At 61.9% G+C, this 23,783-nt stretch overlaps 2 protein-coding genes and 2 long non-coding RNA genes across 10 annotated transcripts; 1 reads left to right on the top strand and 3 right to left on the bottom strand.

The window, feature by feature from the left end:
• Window positions 1-240: 240 nt before the first annotated feature.
• On the bottom strand, window positions 241-9,732 carry PRR18 (proline rich 18). Of its 4 annotated transcripts, XR_004968711.1 has the most exons (4): window positions 7,446-8,470; window positions 3,825-6,978; window positions 3,010-3,157; window positions 241-545 (listed from the first exon to the last, which is right to left on the bottom strand). XR_004968711.1 is itself a non-coding variant. In XM_036316278.1 (3 exons), exon 2 carries the CDS (start codon window positions 8,376-8,378, stop codon window positions 7,674-7,676), a length of 705 nt encoding a protein of 234 aa, XP_036172171.1. In that variant the 5' UTR covers window positions 8,379-8,391; window positions 8,563-9,732; the 3' UTR covers window positions 3,345-6,978; window positions 7,446-7,673. The 4 variants fall into 4 exon arrangements, 3 of the variants coding, with proteins under 3 accessions (XP_036172171.1, XP_036172168.1, XP_036172169.1); XM_036316278.1 differs by lacking the exons at window positions 241-545; window positions 3,010-3,157 and adding an exon at window positions 8,563-9,732 and having other exon boundaries at window positions 3,345-6,978; window positions 7,446-8,391; XM_036316275.1 differs by lacking the exons at window positions 241-545; window positions 3,010-3,157 and having other exon boundaries at window positions 3,345-6,978; window positions 7,446-8,477.
• On the top strand, window positions 7,300-13,530 carry LOC118659815. The gene is made up of 2 exons (XR_004968713.1): window positions 7,300-7,530; window positions 10,553-13,530. It is a non-coding gene; the product is annotated as an uncharacterized LOC118659815 (long non-coding RNA).
• On the bottom strand, window positions 10,447-22,130 carry SFT2D1 (SFT2 domain containing 1). 3 transcript variants are annotated; one of them, XR_004968712.1, is made up of 9 exons: window positions 21,968-22,122; window positions 17,251-17,337; window positions 16,650-16,732; window positions 15,615-15,696; window positions 13,912-13,947; window positions 12,829-12,887; window positions 11,595-11,624; window positions 11,242-11,476; window positions 10,447-10,954 (listed from the first exon to the last, which is right to left on the bottom strand). XR_004968712.1 is itself a non-coding variant. In XM_036316280.1 (8 exons), the coding sequence occupies exons 1-8, from the start codon at window positions 22,028-22,030 to the stop codon at window positions 10,915-10,917; spliced, it is 480 nt and encodes a 159-aa protein (XP_036172173.1). In that variant the 5' UTR covers window positions 22,031-22,122; the 3' UTR covers window positions 10,447-10,914. The 3 variants fall into 3 exon arrangements, 2 of the variants coding, with proteins under 2 accessions (XP_036172173.1, XP_036172172.1); XM_036316280.1 differs by lacking the exon at window positions 11,242-11,476; XM_036316279.1 differs by lacking the exons at window positions 10,447-10,954; window positions 11,242-11,476; window positions 11,595-11,624; window positions 12,829-12,887; window positions 13,912-13,947 and adding an exon at window positions 14,175-14,459 and having other exon boundaries at window positions 21,968-22,130.
• Window positions 19,105-20,143, bottom strand: LOC118659817. Of its 2 annotated transcripts, none has more exons than XR_004968715.1 (2): window positions 19,520-20,143; window positions 19,105-19,261 (listed from the first exon to the last, which is right to left on the bottom strand). It is a non-coding gene; the product is annotated as an uncharacterized LOC118659817 (long non-coding RNA). The 2 variants fall into 2 exon arrangements; XR_004968716.1 differs by having other exon boundaries at window positions 19,541-20,143.
• Window positions 22,131-23,783: the final 1,653 nt, after the last annotated feature.

Below are 23,783 nucleotides of genomic sequence, written 5' to 3'. Positions count from 1 at the left end.
TGACAGGAGTGACTCTTTGTCAGTTTGGCTGCTGATCTTTTCGATCAGCCGACTGTTTCTGAGATTCTCTCCACTGTTTCTGTTTTCAATTTCATTTCATTTTGCTTTTGTCCTTAGTTCCTTCCTTCTGCTTGCTCTGGGCTTATTTTGCTTGTCTCTTTTTAGGTTATTTATTTATTTTACTGTGGACATTATTACAGATGTCCCCATCTCTCCCCTTTGCCCCCTCCACGCAGACCCAGCCTGCCCCCCTCTGGCCATCGGCACGCTGTTCTCCGTGTCTGTTAGGCACGGATGTGCTCTGGTCAATCCCTCCGCCTCCTTCCTCGGGTCCCAGCGTGACTGTCGGTACCTACGTTCTCTTTCTCACCCGCAGGACACAGACGCAGCCTCTGTCCTCCGTGCTGGCCGCGCTCTTCCTGCCTGTGATGTCTGGGCTCTGATGCCCATGCAGGTCGCAGGCTCCGTCCCTGTAGGGGCGTGCAAGGAGGCCGCCACCGATGCTGGTTCTCCTATCGGTGTCCTCTCCCTCTCCCTTCCTCTCTCTGAAAAAGCAATAAAAATCTATTTTTAAAACCCACAAAACAGCACACTGCGCCTGGGCGAGTTTCCTTGCACGGGTGAGCACCCCTCCGACAGAGACGGCTGCGAGCGGGCAGCAGGCGGAAGGGCAGGGCGGCTGTTACCGTGTTTCCATCGCTTTTTAAAATGAAAGTGTTTTCATCTGAAAGCGATCTTACTGGTCTCGCCTGTGCTCGGTGATCATCTCTCAAACCTGTGAGACTACCAACCAGGCCCTTGCTTTTCCTCCGCGTTAGAAAGGAAGTGTGTTGTGTGATGCTGTGCGCTCCGAAGCCTCAGAATGACCCCGTTCTCTGCCACCGAGTCCATGGCTGCCCCCTGGTTTTCACTGTCTTGTTCTCCGTCACGCATATGTGCCTGCGTGTGAGCGTGCGTTGTGTGTGCGCCCGTGTGCATGTGTGTGAGACAGTTGTGTGTGCCTGTGTGCGTGTGTGTGTTTGGGTTGTGTGTGTGTGTGTGTGCGCGTGTGTGTGTGTGTGTGTGTTGGGGTGGGCGGTGTGCTGCTGGTGGCAGGGCCTGTATTTCCCAGCGCTGATGTTTCGGGGTTCCATCTTTTTAAGGAGCCTGTGGCTCTTCCATTAGCGGTGTAACCACGGACCTAAATGAGGGAGACGTCGCCCACTTGCTCACTTGGGGTCCAGCTGATGGCGATGGAGAAGCGATGGGGGTCAGCAGCTCCGCGGGCCTCATTCCAGCCGCCCCAGGCGAGGCCGGAGGGAGAGGCCAGTCCTGAGTCCCTGTGTGGCCTGCTCGCAGGGCCGCAGCTGGCCCCAGGCCCCTGGCAGGGGGCCCCCCTCACCCCCGCACCCCCTCACCCCCGCACCCCCTCACCCCCGCACCCCTCACCCCCGCAGCTGTCTCCGCTGTGCCCTGCCCGCACCGCTCCGAGGGCTGCACCAGTGACCTCATTAACGCCTGCAGCCCCGACCTGGGCATGGCGCCCGCCTCTTACAGACCCCGACCCTCCGACCCTCCGCGCAGGGGGAGTGGGCGGCCCGGCCGGGAGCAGAGCGGACGGAGGACGTTGAAGACACGGATTCCCTTTGCTGACCCCGTTCCCGCCGACCCGCCCGACTCGCCCCGCGCTCCCGTGGGTCCCAGGCTGGGTCCCAGCCGGCGGGCGGGCTGTTTGCTTCCTGTTCTGGGGTGTGACCCCCCTCCCACCCCCGGCTGCAGACCCTGCCCCCCACAAAGAACACAGGAGGCCCCGAGTCACCTGAAATCCACGCCCCGCGCCCGGGACCTGCCTGCACGCCCGGTGTCCTGCGAGCTCGCGGGCCCGAGGGGAGGCTGAGGGCTCAGGGCGCGCACCTGCTCCCCTCCCGCCTCCAGAGGGCGCCCCAGAGCCGGGCCGCGCAGCTCCCAGCAGCGCCCATGGGGCCCCGCGTGGGCAGAGGAAGCAGGTCACACACAGGACATCACGTTTCCCCGGCGGGTGCGACCCGCCACGCGCTCTGGGGCCGGGGAGGGCGGGGCTGCGTGGAGGGCTCACGCACGCGTGTAAAAGCGGCTTCAGCCCAGGGCTGTGTCAGAAGGTGCAGCTCAGGCCTCCGCTCTGGCCGGGCCAGGCTGCAGGCGGTCCGAGGCCCAGGCTGGCTTCTGCCCCTGACCACGGCCGCGCCGTCGGAGATGAGCTGAGGACCCGGAGAGAGGGCCACTGACGGCCACACGGTCACTGTGACGTGCACTCAGGCCGTTCCCGCACCTGCTCCCCCGGACCGGCCCTCAGCCCGGAACGTGTGCGGCGTCCCATCAGCCTCTCAGGGGACCTTCCAGGTGCAGGACCTCCCGAGCCACGGGCTTCTTCCGGAAGCACAAGTTCACGGTCAGGATGGTTTTCCCTCGAAGCCGTGTTTGACATTTAGCAGAACGCGGTCCCTGCGATCGGCTGGGAGGGAGGCCGTGGGTGCAGCTGGCTCTGCAAACTCACCTCCCAGGAGGAGCAGCAGGTGGGGACGGGGTGTGTCCCAGAGCCCGGGGCCGCTCCCCTTCCCCACGGTGCCTGCTCTCCCCCACGCCCCCTGCCAGCAGCTCAGGGGCCCCCTCTCCCAGGGTCCCGGCCCCAGGACCTGCCAGGAGCCGATGAGGGGCTCACAGGGAGGTGAGAGGGGAGCAGGGGGAGGAGCGGAGTGTCGATGGCTGAGAGGGAACAGCCTACACCCCCCCTACCCTGCCAGCCCCACCTCCTCCGCCCCAGCCCCAGCCCCCAGCCTCGCTGCACGTGCTTCCTGCCCGACCTTCTCTCCTTCCTGGAGTCGAGTCAGGCGCCAGCACAGAGGCCCTGGGGTGGGGTGCCTCCTAACAGGCGGCTAGAAAAGGCCGAGGGAGCCAGTGGGCCGGAGAGCGGGGTGCCACTTCCTTGAGATTCTGTCCCTGCTTCTGCTGCCTCCCCCACGGCCCTGAGACGCCCCTGGGGGTGCCTTTCACCTGAGAGAATTCACACGCCCCGGGGTGACGTTGGACGAGGACATCCGCAGGCCGTGCAGCTGCCGCCACCATCAACTTCAGAACATGCTCATCCCCCCAAAAGGCGTCTGCTTGTCCCTCCAGACTCACGAGGGTACAGGCAGGTGCCCTGTGACGAGGGGTGAGGGACCGGGTGTCAGCGACTGCCCACCAATCCAGGGCCGACCCAATTCACTCCCTCCTGACAGGGCAGCTCAGCTGGGACCGAAGACGACGGGTGTCACCACCGCTGGAAAGCCGTTCCCATGACCCCAAACCTCCACATTGTCGCCGAGACAGTCACCAACGCGATGCACACTTTTTCTGGGCTCTTTGCGTGAGAATCAGGGCATAACAATCCGCCCTCTGCTGCTGGTTCATCCCCCAAACAACACCAAGCAACGCCCTGCTGGTTCCCACCGTGTTTCCAACACAGGGACGGCCACGCCTGCGCGTTTCCAGGTCGTAATCTCCCCCGGTCCCTGGAGACAGCGGGCCGGGTCCTTCCTGGGCCATGCTGGGCCGACGGCTGAGCGGGCAGGTGCTCTGGGGCATCGGGGCGCCCATCCCCTTGTCCTGCGGGTCCCCTCCTGTCCCTCTGCTGCCTCAGTTTCACCTTCCTCACCCCCAGCCCAGCCGTGACTCTCCCACGCCACCCAGCCTCACTGCGCATCTCCGGCCGGCTGTCACCACAGGAGCCTGACACCCTGGTGACCGGCGCTGTGTGTCCGTGGCCCGCATCCCCACCATCCTCTTTCCATCCCGCCCGGCCGCTGCCTGGTTCGAGCTGGACTCACTGTGAGCAGCCTGGCCTTTCAGATTCCCTCCTCCCAGGAGCCCCCGGGGTCTGGCGGCACCGGAGAAGCTTCGTGCTCAATGTGTGACGCTTAGACTCATGCCTTCAGCCCGAGGCCACCTCCGCGGGCTAGTACCTGTGGGCGCAGAAGTCGTCTCCTGTTTAGTGTTCAGTCCACGGCACCTCCACCCTGTGAGGTGATTCAGGGGCCACAGTCCTGGCACCAGGGCGAGAAGTGTGACTGGGAATAAGGGGAAACCGAGTCCCGGTTCATGTCGGGGCGCCCCTGTCCCCGGGGTCGGGAAGCACTGCAGCTCTTCCTTTTACACTGGATTTGTTCACTCCACCGGGAAGTCAGCGGTTACCCGTCAGAGGCAAGGCCACCCTTCCGTAAGTCCCCGCAGGGCTGAGTCGAATATAGTGTGAGTTTATGAGAGCAATAGGGCCAAATGAGCTCCAAATCTTTATATATATAAATAATTGATTTCAGAGGAAAGGAGAGGAATAGAAACATCAACGATGAGATAGAATCATGGATCCTCTGCCTCCTGCACGCCCCCTACTGGGGATGTAGCACACAACCGGGCGTGTGCCCTGACCTCCTGGTTCGTAGGTCAGTGCTCAACCACTGGGCCACCCGGGCCAGGCTAGATCTTAATTAAGGGGGTAAAGTCACTGACTTCATGAACACGCAGAAGCTGGGAGGGAACCCGTGGCCAGAAGGGGGCTCGCCTGTCCTCGCGAGAACCAAGCGTTTCAGCACCACAGCCTCCTGGATAGCGCGCCTGCCGCCTGCCAAGGCTTTGGGTTCAGGTGCAGACCTTCCCGTCCGGCTCTGGGGTCCCGGCCCTGGGGGTCCGTGGGGGCAGAAACTGTGGCTCTGGGTGTCACTAGCACCACCTTCTCCTCTGCATGTGCGTGGGCCGCTGCACTGAGAACATGTGGGCGCACTTTCTACCACCAGGCAAACAGCCACTGTCCGTGTCCACAGGTCCCGGGACGTTCATCGTGCAGATGACATCCTCCCCTCGATGAGGCCACCAGGGCCGTGGGCGCCGCGGCTGCCGGCGGCCGGGACAGCTGTGCTTTAGGACAGACGGGCAACTGTTCGCAGTGATGCACCCTGGGGTTTGGGGTTTGGCCCTCCGCCACCCCGGGTGCGTCTCTGCAAACCCGCCGAGGGCTCAGGAAGGGGCACTCGCTGGCTCGAGTGATGAAGGGGCCTTTGTCTGAGGCCCCGTCTGTGCAGAGGGGGCACCGTTCCAGGGCTCGGGCGACTGGCCCTACCAGCCAGCGCCCACTGCAGCCCCCAGGCCGGCCAGTGAGGCTGCCCCAGCCAACACCGCGGCCACGTGCCAGCTCAGCCCTGCCCTGCCCCCACCCCCCCACCCCCCGGCTCATTATGCACATTGACCTCAGCTCTGATGGCTGTGCCTGCCCCTTTGAAATTGCTTTTGGCGAAAGAAGGATGTTCTGGTGAGAGGACAGAAGTGCTTGCCTGGGGTCGGCGAGCCTCCTGAACAGCGGCCAGCACCATGGCTGGGCGGCACCCACTTTTGTGAGTGTATTTGGAAACAGCTCCCATGGGGCTTTGGGACCCAACAGCCTCCTCCTCATCATATCTGGTCATCGCCGATCATCGTGTTTGACATCCTGGTAACGACAATCAGACGCTGGGGTGGGCGCGCCGCGGAGACCCACCCGGGACAAAGTCTGCCTCAGCGACCTCGCTCTTCCTCAAACAGGAACAGCGGGCACGGACTTGTCTTTTATTTCAACACTGAGAACTGACACGGGGACCTGGGAGCCTCCTGGAACGGCGGCAGCAACGGGGACAGGCCTCAGGCACCTGCGGAGCAACAAGGAGCGCCCGGCCCCGCCTCCCGTGGAGTTCGCGGGGGGGGGGGGGGGGGGGGGGGCAGGGAACCCGGAGAGAGAGGGCGCGGGAAGGAAGGAAACACAGGGACCCAGAGACAGACCCGCGGGTGGCGAGGCCCACGCGCCCGAACAGCGACAGGACGGGAGACACACAAAAGCAGAGACGGGCGGCCTCCCAAAGCCATGACTTTGGGGAAGTCCCTGAAATGTATTCCTGTGACGATGGGCACAAACCCGGGTCCCTTGGCTATCAGTCCTCGCACCACATGCAAATGAGACCATGTTACGTCGCTGCCCACCGAGAGCTCAGTTCTCTCTCCGCCTGCTGGTGACCAGTGACGGCCAGAGTCCGGCCCCTTCCCCGGACGCAGAGCTCTCGCGGGACAGGGGCCTCGGTGGTGCCTCCCAGGACCGCACACTCTGCCTCCGGTGCTAAAATGTCCAGTTCCGTTAGAAGCAGTGTGGCTCTTCGCTCTCGGCTCTTGGCTCTCGGAGGGGTCAGGAAAGATAGCTATTCGGTGTGAAGGGGTGTTGTTTTCACGGCTCCTCTGGGGGCTGCGCCAGCTCCCAATGAATTTGTGCTGAGGGGTGTGGGGAGAGCGATTAGCACGAAGATCTCCACGTGAAAAATATAAAATTGGTTTTAAAACATGGAAAGCTTCAATGTAAAATATAATTAAGACGTGAGCCCCACCAGCGTCCCAGGAACCAGGAGGTCAGGGTTCAGTTCCTGACCAGGGCACATGGATCCCCAGTGGGGGCGTGCAGGAGGCAGCCCATCAGTGATGTTTCCATCTCTCTCCCGCTCCCTCCCTCTCTCTGAAAACATATTTCCTTACAAACAATCTATTTTTAAAAGAGATTCAACACATTGAAGTCTAACAACATAAACATTAAACCAGTAAACATTACAAAGTCAGTCCCAAACTGCGGTAATGTTATTTCCCACAACCGGCCTAATCGGGTTATAACCGTTCTTCCCTTCTCAACCTTAAATGAGTTAAATGTACTCGGATGAAGGAGAGAACACCCAGGAATCGGCCAGAGTCAGCAGGGAGGGGCGCGGCCCTGAAAGGCGGAGGAGTCTACCCTTCACCCGAATAATCAATAGGAATATTTCCAAAAATCACTCCATGCAACCTAACACGAGGCCTGTCACTGGCTTTCGCACGCCCACCCACCCCCCACCCCTCAACTCCCGGCTTTCTCCATCCATCAGCTGCTCTTCCGCGCAAATCGACCTCCGGCTAAGCTTTCTCCATGTGGTGGCTTCCTTCCTGTGGCATAAAGACACCGTGTGAGCAGCACAGCTCGTCATACGAAACCATGCATGCTGGCGAGGCTGCCTCTGGCTCCTGCCCACACCTCACCCCAGCCGCTGGGAACAGTCCCCCAGGGGAGACGTGTGCGAGCATGTGTGTGTGTGTGTGTGAGCATGTGTGTATGTGCATGTGTGTGTGCGTTGGGGGGAGGGCTTGCACCGGCACTGCCCGCCCCTCTGGGTTGGACACTTGGGTTACCTGGCACCTGGGGCGGCCCAACCCCACGTGTTTCCTGTGTAGGAGAAGCGCCCTCGCCCCTGCAGCCCCAGGTCCCGGCCCCGCCACACAGGCCACCCTCCCGGTCCCGCCCCTCCTTGGTGCCAGGAAAGGCCCGGGGCTGCCCGGCTGGGGGGTGGGGGCCGCCTGGGCAGGGGGTGGGCCACGCGGGTCCAGCGAGGCTGTCCTGTCCCTCGGGGGCCCACCTGGCTCACAGGAGCCCCGGACACGCGTGGCGGACCGCAGAGAGGCTGTGTCCCACGAGGTCGCCCAGGTGGAGCTCAAGCGCAGGTGCGGCTGTGGGCACCGGGCGACCGTCCAGCCCTGCTCCGGGGCCCCGTGCAGAGCGTCCGGGAGGCCCACCTGGCGCACGGGTGCGGGGCAGCGGGTGCGGGGCGGGGCGGGGCGGGGCGGGGCGGGACGGGGTCGGCGGCTCACAGCGCGCTCAGGTGCGGCAGCGCGTCCAGGGCCCGTGCGGCCGCCGCCGCCTCCACGCCCCGCAGCCACGCGGTGCACCTGCGGACCAGCCCCTCGTCCGGGGCCGCGGCCTCCTCCTCCGCGGCCTCCACGTCGTGGTCGTGGTCGCGGTGCCGGGCGCTGAGCAGCGACACCGGGAGCGCGCGGCGCAGGTCCGGCCGCCGGGGGGTGTGCGGGCCGCGGGGCAGCAGCGGGGCCACCGGCCGGCGCGCGCCCAGGCCCCCGGGGTCGCCTCCCCCGCGCGGACCCGCCACCTGGGCTCGGGCGTCGGCCGCGGGCGAGAGGGGCGGCCGGCGGGGCCGCGCGAGCAGCTGCCTCTCCGGGTGGCGCCGCTGGGCCGGGCGGGCGGCCTCGGGGGGCAGGCGCGGGGAGGAGCGCGCGGCAGCGGCGGGCCCCACGGTCCCCGCGGTCCGCACGGGGCTGCGGCCGGGGTCAGGCGGGGCCGGAGCGCGCGCAGGGGCCGGGGGCCTCGGGAGCGTGGCCGAGGGCCAGGAGCGGGACGGCGGCGCCTCGGGCCGCAGCTTCTCCCGGGCGGCGGGCGGCGCGGGTGCGGGCGGGGCGCGGGCGGGCGCAGCTGCCTTCCGTGGGGCTCCGGGCCTGCGGGGCGACGGACGCGCGGCCGGGACCCCCGGGGCCCGGGCGGGAGGCGGCGGGAAGGGCATGGAGCCCCGGAGCCTGCGGAGCATCCGCACCCGGAGGTGACACGGCGGCCCTTAGTCCTGGGCGCGAGCCGGGCGCCCTCCCCGTCGGTGGGCGGGGCCGCCTCCGTCCTCCCCCGCCCTCTCCGTCCTCCCCCCCCCCCACGTGGGGCTCGGCGTCTGCGCCCCTCCCGTCGGGCGCTCTCACCGGGGCTGGAAGCCACGTCCCCTTCCTCCCCTCCGTCTGGGCCGGGGCTCCTCGGCCCCCGGCGCCCGCTCAGAGCCTGGCGCCCTCGGGAGGAGGAGTGCGGCCGGGCGCCGCTGTGCCCGCGGGTGTCCACCGGCTGCTGCAGCCTGGAGACCAGGGAACGCGCCGGGAAGGGGCGGGCGCAGCCGGGTCAGGGCGTGACCTCAGTCCGGGGTGGGTCCTGCGGGTCGGGGAGAATCATCCCCAAGCCCCCAGCCTAGCGGGCTGGGAAGGTCGACGCAGGGACCCCCCCGGGGAGGCCGCAGGGACCCGGGGTGGCCGCAGGGACACCAGTGGGAACAGGCATCGTGGCGGCTCGCTGTTTACTTTTGGACACGGTCATTTCAAGCTCCCTGGGGATGTCGTTTCGGTCACATGAGGATGGTAAAGGAAGCAGTGAGCAGACTTGAGTTCTTTTCCTGCGCGGTTCCCCTGTGAAGGCGGTATGACCGCCATAGCAGTGGCTCAATGAAGGCAGCTCCCGCCAACTTAGGTTCCAGTTGTGGGGGGAGCACCCCTAGTCTTCAGAGGCTGGCTGAGCACGTGAGCAATCACAAGGCGATGCTTCAGAAATCAGTTTCAGCCCCCACCCCCTCCCCAGGAGGTCAGGGTTGATTCCCAGTGGGGGGTGGGGGAGGCAGTGGATTGATGATCATCATTGGTGTCTCTCTCTCTCCCCCCATTTCCTCTCTGAAATCAGTAAAAATGCATATATTTTAAAAGTCAGCCTCAGGTAAGCAGCCCTGGTTACCTAAGAACAGTCAGTGGTCAATCTCCAAACACGGGTCCCCACAGGCCGCACTTTCTGGGCTCACCGGGCAGGAGCGGGGCTGTGCCCAGGTGAGCTAACAGCGTGCCAGATGTGGGGAAACTCAAGATGTGCCAGAGCCAGCAGTCCTGGGGGCAGGGCACCCTCCAGTCCCCGGCTGCCCACTGCACCCCGACCCCGTGTGTTCGAGCGAGATGGCTACTGGGCCAGGACACAGGCAAGAACCTCGCACCACAGCGGGGAGGGGCTGGGAGAGAGGAAGGTTTAGTACCCTGATCACCAGCACCCCCAAACCATCCCACACTCACACATTCTCCCATTGCAAATGCAGCTTGCAGCTGTCACTCATTCTCCCCGTCCCACCCTCTCCCTGTCGGGGTGGGGGGGGGGGGGGGGGGGGGGGCGGGTGCCTCAGGACAGCAGCTGCTGCTCAGGTGAGTGTGGGACAGCCCAGGCCACCCTAGGCCTCTCCAGGCTCTGGAAGCGCTGCATTTGCTCCGGGTGCATAAGCAGTGGGGAGCTTTGTCAGGAGAGGGGGACTGGAGATGAGGCGGGAAGGGGTCAAGCACCATTTCCTGGGGGCACAGCCTGAGGGCCCCCCCCCCCCCCCCCCGGCCCGGAGGCTTGCGCATGGACCCAGGGTGAAAGCTACAGGGTCAGCAGGGCGTCTCCCGTCCCTGGTCCCAGCTCCGGGCAGGTGGGGCAGCCCTGCAGTTCTCCAGGTGGCGGGGACCTGCCTGGTCCCTTCCAGGGTCTCCCTTGGTGACAATCCCAAGCCGCTACCTGCTTCCCCACCAAGGCGCTGGTCCTCCCCCCTCCCCCCCAGCAGGCTCCTGGGTTGCCAGTGGCTGGTCCCTCACCTGTCCGACCTGCTGTCGGCTCTCCCCACCCGCACACCTGGACCCTCCTGGACCCCCTGCCTGCTGGGATCAGGGGACCCCGAAGGCCACACTCGTAAATGCGCTCGGCAGCGGTTAGGACAGAGACGTCTTGGGAGAAACCTCAGGGAGTTTCCCTCAACGGAATCAAGGCTCCGCCCACTTAAAGGCTGTAAATTTGATCCAACAATGGGCTTATTTAAAATTGTAAAGATTTATATATTATTTTTATTACATATAAGCGATTCTTAGTTTAAAGTAAAAACTTTCACATTTGAAGTATTTTTAAACCTTGACATTTTAGAAAAGCCAACGAAGTTCACGCAGCGGAGACTTATCTGGATATTCACAACCAGACGCTGTGGAGGAGGGACTGAGACGCTACAGATCAATCACAATCGGCTACAGATCAATCACAAACCAGACGCTGTGGAGGAGGGATTAGAAACGCTACAGATCAATCGCAATCGGCGGTGCCGCCTCCCTCCGTGGGGAGAGCAGTGAGTGGCGGGAGCGGTGGTGGGAGCATCACAGTTTACTCCACGCGGTTCCCCGGTGCGCACGGCCCTGCACGGCCACGGGGGGAGGGGCGACCACCGGCTCAGGAAAACACACTCCCCCAAACCAACAGCAGCTCCCAGACGCCCTGCGAAGAGGTTCTGGTCTTCAACTCAGGAGGGAAGAACAGCATTTCATGACGGCGTCCCTGGGGGAGAAACGGCGTCAGAATCTGCCTCCAGCAGGGACCGCTCCCACCCGCTTCCTCCGCTGCTCACTAGGCTAACTTGGCTGTTTTTCAACTACAACCTGCTTCCAAGTTTGCCAGGAGGCAAAGCTGTGCCTCCACAGCGCTTTCCTGACCGTCCGACGGCTCCGCAGTGCGTTCCCCCCACGACAGCAGGTGCACTTTCTGGGCACGTCCAGGGGCGGCTACCTCCGCCCACAGGACAGACACATGCTACTGCTCAGGCAGCAGTCACGTGTCACACTCACTTTTTCACCAACTTCCCTTTAAAGAGAAGAATCTGTTTTGCTGGAGTCCCCACGGCCTATCTAGTGAATATCCGCAGTCGTGGAAGGATCCAGAAGCTCTCGTCCAAGTTCCTGGCAGCAAAGGCCCAGGCGCCCGACGGAGCAGGAGTCGGTCCCCAGCCTCCCCGCTGACACGTTCACAGTGGCGCCCCCTCGACAAACTTCTCTCTATTCATCCCACTTAGAACATCGTTTCCTTGTGGGAGGAAAGTCAGCCTTTTAAGTCACAATTTAATGTAAAAATCACTAAAACTGATGTATTTCTGCAACGCTAACCGGAGGACCAGACAGGGGAGGGACTCAAACAAGCTCACCTTGCATACGGGATGTATGACAGGCTGTACCTGCAAGAGAAAGGGCAGCTGGTGACCTCAGTCTCAGCGATGCCATATCCCCGCACCGGGCAGTACAGCGGCACCCAGGGCACGATCCCCCGCCGCCCCCCCCGTCACCCGGACCAGCAGCCACAGCACCACCCGGACCAGCAGCCACAGCACCACCCGGACCTGGTGAACGTGCGCAGGGCTGGGCCACCGCACAAACTCGCTAAGCGACTCAGGCCTGCTGGTCTGAGCTGTTGTGATACGATGTTACCCTTTAAAGTTATATTTTAAATAGAAACGACTGAGAATAAAGCACATTCTCCCTTAGAAATAAACCAATCGTTAAATACAGCTGATGAAACAAGAGCAGAACACAGAAAATGACGGCGGATTCGGTGTAAAAGTTCTCCCCATTTCACTGAGAGCAAAAGCTCTTCACGGCCCTTTGCCACGTAGGGCCGTGCGTGTAACGTTCGCTGACGGTGCACTTAAGGGTGGAAAGGAAGAAACGGGGCCAAAGAAAGATGACCCCAGGCCGGGTAACAGCAAACAGGAGACGGAACACAGCACACAGGGAGGGGCTTGCTGACCACGGAAGGAAAAAACAGAGCTCCGCTAAAGACAGCGGGTGGAACCCTCCTGGTGGGGGGAGAGCACTTCAGCCCTCACTCCAGGGCCTTTGGCCGCTGCTGGACGGGATGCAGCCCAGACCACGAAGGCGCAGGGGGCCACGGAGGATGGGGAGGAAGGGCGTGCCTGGCACACAGAGGAGCAGGACCACAGCTGCTCCCACTGCGGTCCCCACGGAGTCGGCATCAGCAGGAGCCAGCAGCACGGCGCCTGCCCAGCAAGAGGCAGACCCACACGCTCGGGCTCAGGCCTGACACGGCCTCGCTTCGTGGGTTCCTGCGGCGTCACCTGCATGTCTTGTCACTTCTCCTTCACATCTCAGAAGACAAGTGCCGGCACCCTGGTGTGGCTATGCAGGACCCTCCGCCCCCGCCCCCACCCACGCCTCCCTGCCCGCCTGCAGTCACCACGGAGCCGGGCGAAGTCCCAGGGGACACCCTGCAGACTCAGTCAGAGGACCGCTCTGGAGGCCTGGCCCCACCGAGGCACACGCTTCCACCCCGGGTGAGAGCCCACAGCCTCCCCGGGCGGCCAGGCTCAGAGCAGATGCTCTCCCGGCTGAGGGCGCGCGGACCTCCGATCAGGTGAGACTTACCAGGTCATGGACAGGAACTGCAATATGCAGAAGAGCACGGCCAGCCCCTTCTTATGCCACTAGCACAGGAAAAACAGAAAGAGTGAGTGAAGAATCTTTTCAACATACTCTTTACGCCAGCGGTTCTCAACCTGTGGGTTGTGACCCCTGTGGCGGTCAAACAACCCTTTCACAGGGGTCGCCTAAGACCATCCTGCAGATCAGATATTTACATGACGATTCACAACAGTAGCCACATGACAGTGATGAAGTAGCCACGAAATAATGTTATGGCTGGGTCACAGCGTGAGGAGCTGCATTAAAGGGCCGGAGGCTGAGAACCGCTGCTTTACGCCCTTTAACGCCCTTCAGAAATGTAAGATGACGGCTCTACCCTATCAGATTTCAGTACGACAAGGTCACGATGCAGCAGATGTGAAACTTAACTACCTGTATCCACCGATTTCAACACTCTACACGCCTGGCATTGAGCCAACGCGCCGCACAGCACACACGGGCTGCACGCACGCCTCTGCACGGTTAGGTCCTGGGGGCACGTGAACGTTTCCCCTCGGTCAGTAGAGCTGCATCCTCTGTAGAACTTACAGATCTCACTCAGTCTCACGTGCCCTTTTCTTGAATTACTTTTTGAAGGAAAACTGCATTTTATTGTGATCTTCTGGAACAATGCATAATAAACAGTTTCCATGATTTTTTAAATGACCCACTTTTAGAATTCCTTGTCCACTTTTATGGTCATTCATTTGCTTTCATTTAATCTGCTGCTTATAAGGCAGCAGGCTCCCAGCCCGTCCCAGAACCAGAAAGCCGTTTCCACAGGGACACACAGAGCTTGCTAGGCCGCTCCTTGCGCCCGTGACTGGGATGTGGCCAGTAACTCTCCCGGGCGACGGGGCAGCAGCCTGAGCACAGGAGGACCCGTCAGCTCTGCCCGTTTCCGCCGCAGAATCCACGGCAGGTCTGTCACCAACCGGACGTCACCATCCACGTGGGGGACACCGATCTTTGGTGGGTCTGAGGGGCGGACTGGGAGCTCCTTTGAGGGGACAGTTAGTGGGAAGCAGGCGTGGCCCAGGTACTCACCCACAGAGCAGCACACAGGGTCAGCACGAAGCACAGCTGGGGGAGGAGAGAGCGCGGTGAGTATGCGTCCTCGCAGAGCTGGACGAGAAGCACATCGCCGCCTTCGGTGGCGTGGATGCCACCACAGAGCACGGCGGAGCCCGGGGCCCGCTCTGCACAGTCTGCGGTGCTACTGACCCCAGAGGCGATGACCGCGATGCTCCCTGCACACGGAAGCACCCGGAAGAGCCTCTGCTGAGGGCGTCCACAGGGAGCGTCTGCAGAATGTTGTGACGGAGCTGTTCTCAGGGCACCTGGTTATGCTGGTGCTCAGACCAGCACCGCCAGGTGTCGGCACAGCTGAGCGCACGGGAGCCCGGGAGGCCTTTCCCACAGAGACGGCCCATCACTCCCTTCCGTGCCCAGGAGGCAGGGAGCCCAAGGAGGGGCAGGTGGCAGCTCAGTGACAGGCAGGGGGTCTGGAGATGGAGACCCAGGCGAGAGCCCAGCTCGGACGCCACTAGCCGAGTGTCCTTAGTTATCGGGTCTAGACCTCGGCCACCTTCTCTCTGAAAGGACAGCAGCCACCCACCTGCTCATCTGTAGTGAACAGATCAGAGTGTGTCCCTCACATGCGGGGGGTGGGGGGCACTTAGAAGGTGCTAAGTGTCAGCATTTCTTTCCCTTCGTCAGGCACAATCCTGTCAGCAGCACACGAGGCCGTGCAAAGCGTCCGACTGGGAATGCTTTGACGAGTCATCACCAATTAGATGCGAGGAGTAACTCAGTCCCTGGGGAAAGGGACTGTGTCTCTAACCTCTGAACAGCCCTCGACCCTGCGTCCCATGCAGACACTGCCACTCGGGTCTCGGGTGCCCCGGGCAGAATCAGCCGTGTGACCGTATTGGCAACGTCTCAGTCTCCTGGACAGAGGTCACCGTCAGCGCACCTGCTGCTACAGGAAAGTCAAAATGACGCAGCTGACCTCTTGGAGGTCAATGCGATACAATGCAATGGGGATGGTGCCTGTGAGTAAGGACACAAATAAAAAACTAGGCTACAAAGTTTTTCTCTAGTCAGGAGGAGGGAGAAGACACAGTTACCCTGAAAACATTCCCTAACTTACAAATCTACAAAGACTGTGCTTAAAAAGCGAGTTAAAAGGACAAAGTAGCTGTGCTAACATTTCAATTCAGGAGCTTTAAGGGGAGAACATGTGGGGCAGAGGCTGGGCAGAGAGGGCGCGGGTTCCCTCTGCCCATCACACCCAAAGCGACGACCGTGAACACCCCCAGATGCATGACGATGAAAACTACACGTTTCTGACACAAACATCCAAAGACAAGAGAGCCCTGAATTCAGTGGGACCGATGGCCGGGGACAGAGCCCACGGCCAGTGACGCCTGCTGCTGGGAGTGACAGCCAGCCAACGGAGGGACAGCGCCAGGGACAGGCCACTGAACCACTGCCAGCCCCCCTCCAAGAGCGCCCACAGCAGCCCACCAAGAACCGCTCGTGGCTGGACCACGACACGCAGCAGCTCTGACTCCCTTCACGTGAGGCCGATGCCGTGGGTGACACCGTGTCGCCCACTGCCTCAGCCCGAGGACGCCACTACCACGTGCAACGAGAGAAACTGACGACGGCTGGCAGAAAGACAGGCCACTGGTGGGCAACAAAGCAGCCAGCCCTCAGCGGGAGCTTGCGCCTCCGCCTTCACTCACCAGCATGACGACCGTGGCGAGCAGCCTCGTGGTCTCGAACATCTTCTTCAGCTGCTTGAAGGGCCCCATCAGAAAGCACGTGCTGTGGGCGACAAACGGGCTGAGGGCGCCGGGCGGTCCTGACGGCCACGCGTAACCATCTCTAAGTCCGGCTCGTCTTCCTTCACACCGAGGAGACCCGAGCCTCCAGGAGACACAAGTGCCCCTTCAGAGAACCAGGAGCCCCAGTGGCCTGAGCTGACGCCATCGCCACCACTCCCTGTCCATGCTGGTCCTTATCAGACCAATGAGAAACAAGACGAGGGCGGCAGGGCCAAGCCGGCAGCCACGCCGAGACGTGCCACGCCAGCTTCACCCAGACCAGGTGGGGCGGGCGGCAGGTGCGAGCCCGGGAGGCTGGCTGAGCTCAGACAATACCTCTGATCCAGAACGTTCCTGAGAAAGACGGTCCCCTCGGAAAGCAAAGTGCACAACCACGGGCTCATAAATCTGACAGCTGCCCTAGCAGACACCAATACACCCCCATGCGCCCAAGATGCTGCAAGAGGAGTCCCAAGGCCAGCCCCCCTCCCCGGCTTCCACACCCCTGCCCCGACTTCCTGCACGCCCCCCCTCTTCCCCCGCCTCCGCACCCCTGCCCCGACTTTCTGCACGGCCCGGCTCCCTCACTGGGACGCAGGCTTCATGAGAGCAGGCACTGGGCTCCGAAGCCCTGTTTGGGGGAGCCTGCCCATCACTCACTAGGCACATCCCCAGCTGGAACGTGGGGCCGTAACAGTGCCACCTCCTAAACGGGCAGAAGAGTCCCTGACACACAGGGGTGCCCCAGGGCTGGCTCTTCCTCCCAGGAACACTCTCATGGCAGCTGGCACACCGCACGCAGCAGGAGTCAGTACACACTCAGCACACGAACACAGACTTTGTGGCTGAATTTACGGGTGTCAGAGCCACAGAAATACGTCCTGTTAGGAAGGTGTTTATTAGGAGGAAACGATGGCAGATAAAGCGTCCGAGAGGCCGAACGCCCGCACGTACCTGGCTAAGGCAGCAATATTCCCGAAGGTGTAGAACACGGCGAAAAGCTTGATGCCCCCGGGAAGCCACAGCAGGCCAGTGCCCTGCGTGAAGACGGAGAGTTACTTCAGTTCCCACGGTAACGGCATCATGTGAAACGTGCTACCAGAGTAGTGACATAACATGTGGCAGTATGAGTTTAAGTATAAATGCGCTCGATACAGTCCCCACGTCATTTTTAAAAGTTAGTTTCAAGGTTACCTGCTAATTTGAATCTTGGGTCTATCACAAGTACAGATACCTGAGCCATCGCACAACTTCCTTTATACATACATGTGGGTAAATCTCAGTCTACTTCAACGCCTTTTAAATGGTGAGTTAGAAAAGCTAACTAACATCTAAATTACGGACTCTGCAGCTCTTTCGATTTTATTTTACTTTAAGGAAATAATAATCCACAGCCCCCCAGTATTAACCTCTACATCTCTGCACTGATCTCTGCCTTTCTTCAAGCGACTAGCTAGGTCCCATCACAGTCTCAGAGCATCCAGGCAAAGCAGGCTGCTCGCTGCGCTCCCCGGCCCCACGCAGACATGACCACACAACCCCACGCCGCACTCACGAGGATGGAGAAGAAGATGCCGCTCACGAAGCAGATGGCGAACCACTTCACCCTGGTGCTGAAGCTCAGCGAGGAGGCGTCCAGGACCTGGGAGGGAGGAGGGGATCAGAGCGTGCGCCGGGGCCACCACACACCACCCGGTCCTTCCCACGGAATCCAGGGCCAGGTTCCCTGCAGCCCAGCGTGGTGTCTGCGTCACTGTGCACACTGCAGTGTCGTCTAACGTCAGGATCCCATGGTTAGGGAAGCATGAGGGTGGTCTGGGACCGCGTGGCCCTGAGGAACCACTGGCATCTGGGCAGGTGCGCTAACAGGATGCGCTCCTGTCAGAGACAGTACAGCCCTCTGATAGGGACAGAAGGACGTAAGGCATAAGGTCCGTGACAAAACACTGGGCGACTGGAAGAGCAGAGGACAGGAGCAAGGAGACGGCACAGCTGACAAATGTCGAGGCTGGGTCGTGGGCATCTGGGCTCACATGGCCTCCCGGCGTCCGTCTAGGTCTCTGAGACAAGGTGCCCTGCGGGCAGTGAGGGGCTGGAGAGGGCGGCCTTCCGGAACCAGCTCCCGCCAGCGGCTCACCGCCCGGAGGCTGGGGCACACCCGCCTGGCAATGGGGACCTGGGCAGCCTCAGCCGTGTCTGCCATTAGACACACCTGACTGACAACCTCCACTGCAAAGAGTTCACTGCAGCAGCTCAGGAGAGCCGGGGCGGGGGGGGCTCCCCAACCAGCAGTAAAACCATTTGTGAGCAGTAATTTATTCTAGAGCAGCGTCGCCAGCTGGTGGTCCGTGAGGTCCGAACGGTTGGCAACCGCTGCTCTAGAGCAACCACATTCCTGCTCGCCGTGCAGCGCTAACCACTGCGGGGAGAGCAGAGGCCTGGGCGCTTGGCACAGCAGCGCGGGCGGCATGCGGTGAGGGCGAGCGGGCACCTCGGTTACCACGGGCACTAGTGAGACTCAGCTTCCCGAGAAGCGGGGACAGAACAACAGCTCCAAGAAACCAGACACACACACAAGCGTTTGCACACCAAAAGTTAACTTTCTAACTTACATTACAGTGTATCCTTAAAAACAAGGCTGCTTATAATGTAGTTCAAGAATAATGAAGTGAAAACAGAAAGTGTTACATGCAAAAGCTCAAAATACCTTTGGCTACGTCCTTACCTGAGTCCATTAATCTGTGAGTCCTTACGTAGCATGCAAAGTAGATAAAAATAACTGAATAAGGATTCCGTCAAAGTAACACCCATCACTTTTCACCCACTTTATTTTGTTGTTAATTCTCACCCGAGGATATGTTTCCATTGATTTTTAGGGAGAGTGAGAGAGAGAGGGAGAGACATAGAGAAGTATCGATGTGAGAGAAACACATTGATTGGTTGCCTCCTGCACGAGCCCTGACCAGGGCCCAGGCCAGGGAGGAGCCTGTAACCAAGGTACGTGCCTTTGACCGGAATCGAACCCGAGACCCTTTGGTCCACAGGCCGATGCTCTATCCATGGAGCCAAACCAGGTAGGGCACTTTTTAACCCACTCTAAATCTTTTTTTAAATGTTTGTTTAATTCAGACATTCTTGTTTCCAGCAATGTCATCTGTTTATAGCAAAACTGGTCCCTAGATTTTAAACAAAGAATGAACTTGCCTATAAACCATCTGAACTTCATTCTTTCTGATCCAGAAGAATACCATCAAGTATATTTTAACCACACGGGGACTAAATGCACTAAAACCCTGAAGGCTGCACCTGGCATGGGGAACGCCCCACTTGTTCCTACAAACATGGGAGGATCCTAAGAAGAATGACTTGTAAACGTCAGTGAGTCCACAATGATGTGAGAAGGCGGAACAAGAGGAGAAAAGGCGTCATTTTTATTTCCTTCCAAGTCTAGACCATCCGCTGTTGTGAGGTCAGGGCGGGCCTGCCACAGCCCTCACTCCTCTCACAGGCTCAGCTGTGCCCATCGGTGTACGTGCTCCCTTCTCCGTGCTCCCTTCTCCGTCTGCCTGCGATGCGGGGAGCAGGCAGTTAGACCCACAGGAGCAGCGGAAGGATAGGCCCAGAGGTCACCGGGGGAATCCCCGCATCGTGCCTAGCAACAGGCAAAACCGGGAAACAAGGATCCCAGCGACCTTCCCTCCCCAGCATATGGCTGCACATGCAGTTGGGGCCCTGCCCTCCCTCTCCCCCCACATGCTGCTGGTCACAGGGCCCTTGGGGGAGCAGGAGCCCTTCCGGCTGCAGAGCACAGGGCGCTGCCGTACCAGCACGTGGCCATCACACACCAGTGAAAACAGCGCAGCAGCGGCTCAGAGATGAGTGAACCTCAGCCCAGAAGTCGCGGCTGCTTTCCTGCGCGGAGAAGCAGGGAGACTGGCGCTCCCACAGGGCACAGCTGTGCAGGCCAGCGCCTTGCTCCCGGCCACTTGAATAAAGGAAGCACGGGTGGCCTCAGCTGATGAATACGCGGTGCAGTGTTCCTACAATTCCCCTTTCAAAACAACCGTGCTTAGAGGGCGGAAGGAGAGCGAGCACAGCAAACAGGCCCTCTCCCCGGGTCCCACCCCTCACTCAAGGCTCAGACACTAACAGCCACCCTGAGCCTTGGAAACGGAGGCCATGGGTGGGAACGCCCCCCTGCTAGCTGCTACCAACCAGCAAGCCCCGCTCCAGACACCTCTCCCCTGCCCTGCCTGCCCCCATCACTGCACAGGGCTCCCTGCCTCAGGTCCAACCCCTCAAGCTCTCAGGGAACTCACTGGCTTCTCCCCTCTCCCCAATAGTGAGCCCCGTGCTCTCCGAGACCATCCCCACCAACCCTTAGACCTGCTGAAGCGCTTTCCATCTTAAGGAAAACTTCCCTTTGACTTCACCCTCCAGCCTCTGCTGACTAGCTCATTCATCCACCCACCCACCCATCCACACATCTATCCACCCATCCACACATCTATCCACCCACCCACTCATCCATCCACCCATCATCCATCCATCCACCCATCTACCCACCCACCCACCCACCCACCCATCCACCCATCTACCCTTCCATCCATCCATCCACCCATCTACCCACCCACCCATCTACCCACCCACCCACCCATGCTTCTCCTACTGAGTGCTCCCAGGTGCCTGCTCTGAGTGCTGGGGGAGGAGTCTGCTGGCACAGAACCCCTGCAACAAAGTGTCTGCAAGGAGCTGCAGTGGCGGAGGGGGCCCTGGCCCTCATGCCCCTTCCGTATGTCAGCCCCTCACCCTCACGCCTGGGTCTCTTCACCTGAGGCCCTGGGCAGAGGAAGCTCCTCACCCACTGAGCCATCGAGGCCTCTCACGGAGGCGAGGGGACCCTGAAGATGCTTTTCTCCTCTCTGACCGCTCACCCTCCTCCCCTGACTCAGGGTTCATAAAACTGCCCACTCTGTCTTGTCCAGGGCTCCCTCCCTCCACAGTGAGATGGCCCCGTCTTCCCTGACCTCCCTGGATGTGACAAGTGCCATCGCCTGGGGAGTGGCACCGAGGGGGCAGGGCAGGCAGCAGGCTCTTAGCCCTTCCACTGTTGGCTTGTTGCTTTAACTGGCTTCTCTCCCAGCTCCGCGGAGCTCCTGGCCCTGAGAACCCAGTAAGGTCGCTGTCCTCACCCAGCAAATGCCGCACAACGACCACCAGGGGCAGGAGGGCTGTGAAGGCAAACTCAGCAGATGAGTGAAGGGGAGAGCAGGAGGGAGGGGGACGCTCACAGAGGCCTCCCTGGGGGTGAGTGCGCAGGGCCCTGAGGAAGCGGGCGCAGAGGGAGGGGCACAAAGCAACTGTCCCTAAACGACTGGCGACATGCATTTCTGCTGTGACTTGTGGGTCTTGCATTACCACTGCCTTGCAGGCTGGTTTGGTGCCCGAGAGCGGGTGCGGGTCTCTCAGGGTCTGACCCTGCCCCTGGCCCGGCCCCGCCCACCGGACGTGCCGAGCGAGCGGGCAGGACCGGGAGGGGGCAGGACCGGGAGGGGGCAGGACCGGGAGGGGGCAGGACCCGGAGGGGGCAGGACCGGGAGGTGGCAGGACCGAGAGGGGGCAGGACCCGGAGGGGGCAGGACCGGGACGGGACAGACAGCACGCCCTCCCGCAACCCCCCTGCCGGACGCCCAAGCCCCGGCTGTGACGGGCAAACAGGAACCGGCCAGCACGCGGCTCACTGGAGCCCTGAGCAGGCGGTTTCGCTCCTGGGTTAACCCTCCCGACAGGGAAGTAGCCGCATCGGGTCCCGGGGGGAGGTGGACGCGAGGGCTTTAAAGCTCCGATCAGGCCCCGCCCGCTCGGCCGCCTCCCTCCCCCCCTTCCTGCAGACGGCGCTCCTCGCAGCCCCCGACCCCCGGGGCGCACGGAGGCCAGGCGGGCGGCGTTAGGGTCCGGGCACGGCAGCTCGCGGGCGGGGCCTGTACCCCCTCCGCCGCTCGGCCCCCCGCGCCCCCGCCGCCGCTCGGCACCCCGCGCCCCGCAGGAACCCGGGCGGAGCCGGTGAGGGCAGCGCGGGGCAGACCGGCAGCAAACGGGCCCCTCGGAATCGGAAAGCCCAACGAGGCGTGGGGGCGGGTCCCAGCGAGCTGCGCACCCCACGAGAGCCTGGGCGCCCCAAACCCTCCGGGCGCAGGCGGAGCCCTCCCGCAACCCAGGTGCGGGCAGCGCAGGCCCCGTTTCCCGCCCCCCGGGCCCGGCCCAGCACCCACCTGCGCGGTCAGGCCCTGCTCCTCGTCGTCCTGGCCGCTCAGGACCCGCCGCAGCTTCTCCATGGCCGCGCTCCGGGCCCAGCGGCCGACACTCGTTGCCCGGCCGCCGAGAACCCGGAACCGAAAGCCCCCGGGCCGACCGGAAATCCGGGCCCCCCGCTTCCGGCGCGTCCCGAGCGGCCGCCGTCGCCGCGCACGCATGCGCACGGGGCCCGCCGGCCTGCGCTCTCAGCTCTAGGCGGCGCGCGCTCTGCGGCAGAGCCGTATTCCGCGCTTCCATTGAACTAATCCGTGCGTGGAGGGGCCCGTCCGTGGTCTGCTCAGCCCGCGGGCCCGCGGTTGTGCGCGTCCCTGTTGTGGCTTCACCGGTCAAACGGCCCAGGCTCCGCCGGCGGGCAGCTGCGACGCGCTCCGCGGAGAAAACGCGTGTTAAAGGGGCTGCTCTCAGGCCCGAGGTCAATGCTGACGCGTCAGCAACGTGCCGTGAGTGCGGTGTCGTTGACCGCAGGACACCGGTTACGGCCGGTTGCGGTGAGGACAGTGACGCGAAGCGAGCCCGAGGGGTTGGAAGTGCCTGGGGCGCAGAACCCAGGCGGGCGGGGCGGGTGCGATGTGCATGTTTCATCACTGGCCGTTTACTGGCCCGTCAGCTTGTCTCCACCACTTCTCTGGACTCGACAGCAAATCCTGCTACAGAAAGTAGCACAACAGCTTTTCTTCCTTAGGACTGAGGACCCAAATGCTCTGTGAATGAGCGAGTCCGTTGCCTATTGGCAGGTCTGTCGCCATAGTTACCTGACGCTACGTACCGAGGAGCCCGGAAGCTGCACCGTGGGCAGGACTGGTTGTCAAGGTGGGGGCGGAAGGAGAACTGGGGGATAATGACTGAGTGAAAAGGAGGAGACAAACCTTTAGGAAAACACAGCCTGGCTCCAACTATGCTTCTCATTTTCCATAGGACAGTTTACGGCATTTCAGTGTTTCTGTGCCCGTCACCCCTAGACACGGTGACCGGCTCTGACCACCAGAGGCCAGGGGAGGGTGTCCCATTAGGACAGAGGGAGCAGCGTCCCCACACTTCCATCCAAACCAGCAAACCGCGGCGATCACCCGCAGCCCCGTCCTCAGGGACACAGCCACGTGGCTGCGGCCAAAGTCAGCTCCGCCTCTGCTGACCCTTCGGGCCTGGCCCCGCTCGTGGCCATCTCCACCGGGCAGCCGGCCACTAACTGTCATCTCCTCTGCTGAAAACCTGCCGCGAGTCCCTCATTTCCTCCGAATAAAGGCACAGCTGGTCACGACCAGCCCCGCTCTTCCCTCCAGCCTCGTGTGTCACGACGCTCTAGCCACTGAGCAATACGTGTCTGCACACGTGTGTACATGCAGAGACTCGCACGTTTGGCCAGACCACCCGCTGAGAGGCTGGAATCCAGGATCCCACCAACAGGCCCCCGGAAGCTCGGGTCTCAGGGCTGAAATCCTCCCGCACCGCAGTGGCCCACCCAGCTCCTGCCAGCTCCCGTTCTCGGCCAGCTCCCCTGGACCTGGTGTCTCCCCTGGCCTTCCGGACCTCCCGAGACATGGCCGCCACTGCCCTGGGCCCTGCCACTGCCCTGGGCCCTGCCACCTGCTGTCCATCCCGAGCGGACCCACCAGCTGCTCAGCCAACTGGCCAGTCCGTCATCCCGCTCAACTGCTGACCGCGTCCAGGCCCAACCCCAGGCACAGGGCCTGGCGTGATAGACACTCAGCAGGTGCTCCCAGCATGAGTGAGTGAGCAGCAGCAAAGCACAGCCAGGAAGCTGAGACAGACCCC

This window comes from Myotis myotis, unplaced genomic scaffold, assembly GCF_014108235.1.
Source record: "Myotis myotis isolate mMyoMyo1 unplaced genomic scaffold, mMyoMyo1.p scaffold_m19_p_7, whole genome shotgun sequence".
Taxonomy (NCBI): domain Eukaryota; kingdom Metazoa; phylum Chordata; class Mammalia; order Chiroptera; family Vespertilionidae; genus Myotis; species Myotis myotis.
The sequence above is the reverse complement of the archived record's forward strand: the minus strand, read 5'-3'. Positions and strand labels throughout refer to the sequence as shown.

What these genes read in the sequence shown, in the direction of transcription:
- PRR18 (XM_036316275.1), bottom strand. Translation starts at nt 8,402, where the DNA reads ATGCTCCGCAGGCTCCGGGGCTCCATGCCCTTCCCGCCGCCTCCCGCC.
- SFT2D1 (XM_036316279.1), bottom strand. Translation starts at nt 22,030, where the DNA reads ATGGAGAAGCTGCGGCGGGTCCTGAGCGGCCAGGACGACGAGGAGCAG. An exon ending in GCATCTTCTTCTCCATCCTC is followed by an intron (nt 16,733 to 17,250) that starts GTGAGTGCGGCG and finishes GTCTTCACGCAG; the next exon opens with GGCACTGGCCTGCTGTGGCT. An exon ending in AATATTGCTGCCTTAGCCAG is followed by an intron (nt 15,697 to 16,649) that starts GTACGTGCGGGC and finishes TGTCGCCCACAG; the next exon opens with CACGTGCTTTCTGATGGGGC.